General features: G+C 37.6%; 1 protein-coding gene across 1 annotated transcript in view; it reads left to right on the plus strand.

Annotated features, from left to right (window-relative positions):
- The window catches only part of fut8b (fucosyltransferase 8b (alpha (1,6) fucosyltransferase)), a 227019-nt gene extending 225759 nt beyond the window's left edge, over positions 1-1260 (plus strand). The window contains 1 exon segment of the mRNA XM_043218630.1: positions 383-1260. Within this exon segment, the coding sequence (XP_043074565.1) occupies positions 383-712 (330 nt within the window). The 3' untranslated portion in view covers positions 713-1260.
- Positions 1261-7500: the final 6240 nt, after the last annotated feature.

Here is a 7500-nt window from a genome sequence, read left to right on the forward strand (position 1 = left end):
ACTAATACAATTTAAAACAAGATGACCAAGAAACAAAATAAAGTTGTAAAATGTATTTTACATAAACCCTGGACAAATAAAAAATGTGAATGTCAAATTTCCTACCATAATCATATCAAAACTAGATTTTTAATTAGTAATATGCATTGCTAAGGACTAAATTTGGACAACTATAAAGAATATTGTCAATATTTCGATTTTTTTGCACACATTGCAGATTTTTAAGTAGTTGTATCTCCTATTGTCCTATCGCTTGTGACCGGTTTTGTGGTTATGGGTTACATATATATATATATATATGTGTGTGTGTGTGTGTGTGTGTGTGGTGCTTCCCGTTTCCCCGGTCAACAGATTTCGGTCTTTGTTCTTCTGGTTGTATCAGGTGTGTCGTGTGGCGTACGAGATCATGCAGACCCTTCATCCGGACGCCTCGGCTTTCTTCCGCTCTCTGGATGACATCTACTACTTCGGTGGACAGAACGCACACAACCAAATCGCCATCTACCCGCACCAGGCCCGCACGGCCGAGGACATCCCGCTGGAGCCCGGAGACGTCATCGGAGTGGCCGGAAACCACTGGGACGGCTACTCTAAAGGGGTCAACCGCAAACTGGGACGCACCGGCCTCTATCCGTCCTATAAAGTCAAGGAGAAGATCGAGACGGTGAAGTATCCCACTTACCCCGAAGCAGACAAGCTGCTCAGCTTATAGAACAACGCATTAATAATTTAGGCATGGACAGCTGAATTTGCCGTGCCCTGGATAACAGACACTCAAAGACACGTGAGCGCGTGTGTATTTATAGGACGGACACACCTTTTAGGTTTGTATGAATTGCAAAAGGATCTCATGAACTGCTGTGGACATCAAGAGCCTTTCAGACAGCCCTCAGATCGGCAGAAGCAGAGAACGATAAAAACATTTTTTTAATTGTTTTACTGTTTTTTAAATATTCTCTTGCCTTTTTTTTTTTTTTTTTTTGTCATTTTCTGTGAGTCTCACAGAGGTCACGTTCAGGACACATTTCATCCAAAAAATCAACTGAAAACGTAAGAAATTATATTTTGCGTTAGGAAAACGAAGCCTGTTCGAAATTTGTTTTTATACTGTGCAAAAAAAGGTCTGGACTCTCAAAGAATATTTATCAATTTAAAGGAGGGGATAAATTGTAATAAAAAAATTATTTGCACATAATTATTTTCATAATTTTTTTAAATTATTTGTTATTTTGTAATATATTTATTTTATTATATTTATTTATAATTTATTCATTATTACATTTTTGTTAGTTCTATATGATTATATTAAGAAAACTATTTTTTTGATTGTTACATTTCCATTACTTTTTTCATTCTTTTACTAAAGCTGATTTAAATGAATTGCAAGCTCGGTAAAGCATTCTGAGACATTATTGCAAATGCATTTATTTATTTAGTATTTAGTATTTAATCTAAAAGTGTAAATGTGTAATTATAATCATTTATTTCAATGTTATTATTTTATTTATTTATTTTTTGCATTATGGTAGTATTTGATGCACTGCTTTTTTTTATTTTCCTGATATAAATGTAAAAAAATAAATCTTCATGCACATTGCGGTAATTCGTTACGTTTATTATTATTTAAATAATGTGCAAACAATTAATGGTCCTAAAACAGGCCTCGTGCTCTCTTTGCAAAATGTAATTTTTATTTTTCATTCTTTTAATTTATTGGTGCAATCGCACCCGTCAGATTTCACTCATCACGCTGTGCTCTTAAGTTTTTTTATCTGTCCTCAGTCCATATGCGTGTTTTTATGTGCGTTATCACAAAAGATTGTTTGTACGACTATTTATTGTGCATCTATTGGTGCCTGAAATTAAAGGGAAAAGCATTGCAAAACTTTTAATAAATATATATATATATATATATATATATATATATATATATATATATATATATATATATATATATATTACCATCATTATCAAATTACTCATTGTTAGTAAACCTTTGGACATTTTACAAATTAACAAAATTTCAAAAATAAAAAAATACTTTAAAGTATTATATTTATATTCCAATATTATATGTTATAATTTCACCTCATTGGCAATTCATAAGTATTGTTATGTAAAGTGGCTCCAGTACAAATTTTACAAATTTTTACAATTGCACAGATAAATGTACTACAACATTGTAAATGTTTTTGTGCATGAACCGATATGACGTGCTCATTGAATGCAATTGAGTTGCTTCGGATACGAAATAAATTTAATGCAAGCATAACGTAACATAAATATAATTTTACTTCAACGTTAAAAATAGCAAATGTACTTTACATACAAATACTTATGAAACCTAATGAGCTCACTCTAGATTTAAAAGGTTACAGAGCGAATCATTTTTGGTTTAACGTTCATTATGCGTCTTTTCTTTAATGAGACTATAACCCCCGGGAATTAATTGTGATTTTGCATCGTATGGAGAGATGGATGTGATTGAAATGTCACCGTAGGTTTAAGGCGCTTGCTGTTGTGTTAAGATGCATTAATGGTTACCGTCGCTGCGATTATAAAATGACAAGAAACTCTTTAGAAATGTTTCCGAATGAAGCTGAAGGCGAACCAAACAGTTCTTTTAGCTTTCACCGTTTCTTTATTTTTTTATTGACACGATTTGTCTGTTTATTTGCTGCTTTCGACTCTGAAATGAACTCGGAGTTTAACTTTCTTTTGTAACGAAGACAAATGCTGTTCGCTTTGTCCGCGAGATGTTTTTCACTTGTTTCTGTTTCAGGGTTTTGTCGTATATAAACCCACTGATCGATTAAAGTGGAGAAATCTGATTGGCTGTTGTGTTGTTTTGGAGTGCAGGCACTGATCGATGGTTCCTTTCATCGGGTTCAGGTTTAATGCGCCCGCGTGACTTGAATCCCTCGGACCGGCCTCTAGCAGGTAACTCTTTCGTAACCTGGTTGTTTGATTGTGAAACTTCTCCGCATCTGTGCTTAGATTTGGCGAAATCCATAGCAATCCATCACTTGCTCTGCAGCGAACGGGTGCCGTCGGAATGAGAGTCCAAACAGATAAAAACATCACAATAATCCACTCCATCGGTTAACACCATTTGAATCTATTCCCTTAAAACTATTCCTATTTTATCTGAGAAATGTTTTTTTTTCAGCATTATTATGCAATATGGGCTCTATTAGCCCATAAGTGTTATTAGCTATTAGCTATTAGCCAAGGTGTTTTTATTAGCCGTTTGGACTCTCATTCTGACGGCACCCATTCACTGCAGAGCATCCATTGCTGACGCTTTTCAAATCTCCAAATCTATTATCATGAAGAAACAAACTCGTCTACATCTCGGATGACCTGAGGGTGAGGAAAGTCATTTATTTTTGGCAGTTTTACATTTCTGAAGCCATGTATCTAGGTCCCATTGTTTCGGATTATATTTCATCCTAGGTTTACTCGTTCAGGGCTTAAGACTTCTCACATGCTTGGTAAGTGTTTCCGTCACAGCAGTCTCGCGTTATATTTTGAAACCGTTTTAAAACATATTTGTGAACTTGTACTGAACCTGGAAATATTCTTGAAAGATGCACTGATGTAAATGAGCGATAAACCTTCTTTAATCGGAGGGTACTTCGATTATGGGTCACGTGACCTTTTTTCTGAATAGATCTTAGTTTGGTTAATTATTCTGTTAATTGGCCACCGGGCCCCTAGTGTCTGGTGTTCAGATATATCTTTATCAGCTTCGCTCCCGCCGCTTATTAAGAGCTTTATGAGAATTATGAGAGAGAGAGTCCAGAGCTGACAGATGCTCTTTACGGTGTTACAGTTCACGTAATAATTCTGTCATCATTTGCTAATCTTCATATTCCAAATCCATATTACTTTCCTTCTTCAACTGAGCACAAAATGAGATGCAATGCAGAATATTCACGCATGTTTTCCAATGTGGCCTACTGGCGAGATCCATGTTTATATGTTTAGTTTTGTATTGATCAAGTTTTCACATAAATGAATCAAACTGAGTCCCTAACGCACAAATGAGATCTGAAGGAACGTAATTCGCGCAGGTTGTAAAGAAATGAATTACCTGATCTCATGAATGTGTGTGTAAGTGGTACCCCTAATAAAAAAAGAAAACTTGTGGTAGTGATACGCAAAATCGGCGTGTATGTGCGACGTAGGATCAGGTTTGTGGGGTCCGCGAATCGTTGCACCCCTAATACACATAGTATTAGGGGTGCAACGAATCGCGGACACTTTCCAAATCATCCAAGTGAACATGCTTATCCCCTCGTTAGTGGGGACTCAAGTGAGCGGAGTACGTGCGTGCCATTATTTAGTCGTTTGGAATGCGCTTGTCCAAGGGAGCCATGTAATTTTTTCCTTATCTTCAGCTGGATGTTCCTGAGACAATGAACACGGCACGATGTGCGCCAGCAGATTCGTCAACGGCGTGTTAAACATCTAGTTTTGGCTTATTTTAAAAACATTTTAAAGTATAAAATGTGTGTTTATTTGCTGCATTCATGCTAACAACAATAAAAAGGCATTCATGACGTTAAAACAGCGACGCCTGCGCTCGTTGTCATGGGAACATCCAAGATGCTGTAATTAAGAAACTACATCCCAACCTTTGACGGGTGCGTTTCAGACGAATAAATGGTGATACGCATGTGCTCTGCTCACTAACGAGAGGATAAGGATGATCGCTTTGATTTGGAAAATGCCCGTGTTTGCATTTTTACTTGGCGTACTATTTATACGCATTTTCATGAGGTAAGTAAATGATGCCTTTTCGGTTTTGGCAAACTACAAACACAAACAGCTGCTGCGTGTCTTTGACTACGACTATACTGTACATGAAATGGCGCTAGATCTTCGGTCGATGTAAGTAAAGCTAGCCAGCCGCCCTTTGCCAGTAATTGTGTAATTACATGAGCCTAAACATTCGTATGGATTTGTGGAATCTAGACTCTGGTTCTCCGGCCGTTTCTTCTCCCAGGAGTGTGTTCCAGAGCAGCAAAAGGTTTGCTGTCAGCTCGCCGTGATGACCATTAGCACGCAGCTGCGGTCCGCACGAGATAACCGGTGATTTAGAGCTCTCTCTCTCGTCTTATCGCTCCCGTTCGAAGCCATCTGTCTCCGTCTGCAGCCGGTGATAAAACTGCAGGCGTGTGCATGTTCCCGCCGCATATTTATGCGCTTTCCAGATGTCTGTGTTTACTAAAAACCGTTTGGAATCCCATTAGATTGTTTCACGGCACGTTTAACAGCTCAAAATCAGGTGTAAAGTGAGTTTAATGTTCTAGATCAGGATTAAAGGACTAGGAGCTGTCATCACCGATGCCTTTAAATCTGAGGAGGCTTGTTCCCGCCACGGGATAAAGACTCAAAGGTAATTGTACTTTTTTTTTACGGAATTCAAAAAATTTTTTCTCAAATTCTCACAATTGTGAGATATCTATGGAAGCCCGTTTCCTCGACTGAATAAAAAATAAAAAAAGGTTATTGCGACTTTTTATCTCACAATTCTGACTTTTTTTTGCGAGTTATAAAGTCAGAATTAAGAGTTATAAAGTCGCAATTACGATATATAAAGTCCTTTTTTCTCTTATTTGCGACACTTTCTTTCTGGCAAAGCCCCATAGGAAACCACGAGATGTGACTCTTACAGGACACGGGGATCCTTACTTTTTTTATCATAAACTTTGTATGCCATTTTCCACTTTACATCTCGCAATTGCGTCTTCATAACTCGTAATTCTGACATTAAAACTCGCAATTATGAATTTTGAGATAAAAAGTCGCGATAACCTTTTTTTATTTTTTACTTTGAGGCTAAAACGGGCTTCCGTAGTTTTTTTTTTAAAAATAAAAATTTCTTGTGAAATAAAGTCAAAATGACCTTTTATTTTCTTTTTTTTATTCCGTGGGGACGGGCGCCATCTCAAAATTGACCGTTCGCAAAGACCCGCCCTCCTTAGTTACTGTTGCCATGACTGACAAACAATGCTTGCCTTGTTTCTAACAGGTCTACCGTCTTTTCGTATTCGCATAAAGCGCAAAATAACAATGAATGAACATTAGAAAGTATTTTATTAAGTTTAAACCCACCAAAGTCATTCTACTCTTCCGTCAGATTTGTGGTTAAGGCTAGAAGGGATACGTCAGCGGCTGCTGGACATGTTTACATATTTTCTGAGCCAGCAATATGACGTGAAACCTACGAAAATGTTTTTTAAAAGGCGTCGTAGTTTCATTACTTCAGTCTTTTTGCAGTAAAGGACTTGTCGTAGTTTAATGAGTGGGAAGATGTACTTTAGAGGAATTTCTTAACTTATCACGTTACCGTGGCAACCAGCCGTGGCACAGCCCCACCCTCGTATTTTACTCGTAATGCGTTCTGATTGGTCACATCACCTGTCAATCAAACTCTCCGCGAGGTGACAATGCAAAGCTTTTTTTTTTAATAGTTGCAAACCAAAAAAACATCCAAATTGCAACAAAGTCAGCGTCGCGAGAAACAAGCGAGGATTTTCTATTAAAAACTCCCAACATCGTGAGATACAAAACATATAAACTCTTTTTCGCTATGAATTGTAAAAAAGTAAGTCAGACTTCTGAGTTTATAGAATTTGCTGTCAAAGAAGAAGAAATGTAAGATTTTGAGAACTGAGAGCCAGGAGTTTATTTATTCTGTGGTGGAAACGTGCTTCCACGTGCGACTCCAGGCAACTTACGAAAATGTAAAAAGCCGTTTTGCAGAACTTGTTGTTCTACCATCTCAAAGAGTCTGTCAGACAGTAAACACGAGCTTTAACGTCTTTCAAAAAATGCTGCGACAGCAATCGTGAAAGTTGTAGTGGTCTCCGAACTTTCAAAAGTTAGTTCTCTACGCGCACGCAGAGAAAGCGCGGATGTCAAACAGCAGACAGTCCCCAGACGACCCGGAGTGCTTCAGGCTCCGGCTTTGTTTTCATCAGCACGTAATCACACTGTTGTTTGACAGCTTAATAGCTTCGTGAAGAGTTAAAGGGGTGCAGACGTCCACCGCAGAACTACAAAAAATCATTCCAGCGGCAGTCTGACTTTTATTGAGATGCACCCATAAAGTAAAGGTTCCACGAAGAACCTTTAGCACCCGTGCAATCGTTCCGGGGTTCTTTAAATTTGAAACATTTCTTCAGATAGGTTCTTCTAACTGGATGGTTAAAAAAAAATATTATTTCATTTTATTATGAAATCATGTAAAATTTTCAATATCTGCCGTAGATATCAGCTCATTACTTCATCGTGCAACTTCAAAAGATGCATCAGGCTTTTAGTTAGCGTTGAATGAGGAACATCTTGAGCACTTGGTGCTTTTTCTTCACTTTCGTGTAATTCGCTGCCGTTTGAATCGTCAACCGTCTCAATCGAACTGAATGAACGGGTAATTGTGAAGAAGACTCTGCTTAAAAGCACTGTATTATTAGAATAAAAATCGTAACG

The sequence above is a fragment of the Puntigrus tetrazona genome, chromosome 20 (assembly GCF_018831695.1).
Source record: "Puntigrus tetrazona isolate hp1 chromosome 20, ASM1883169v1, whole genome shotgun sequence".
Lineage (NCBI taxonomy): Eukaryota > Metazoa > Chordata > Actinopteri > Cypriniformes > Cyprinidae > Puntigrus > Puntigrus tetrazona.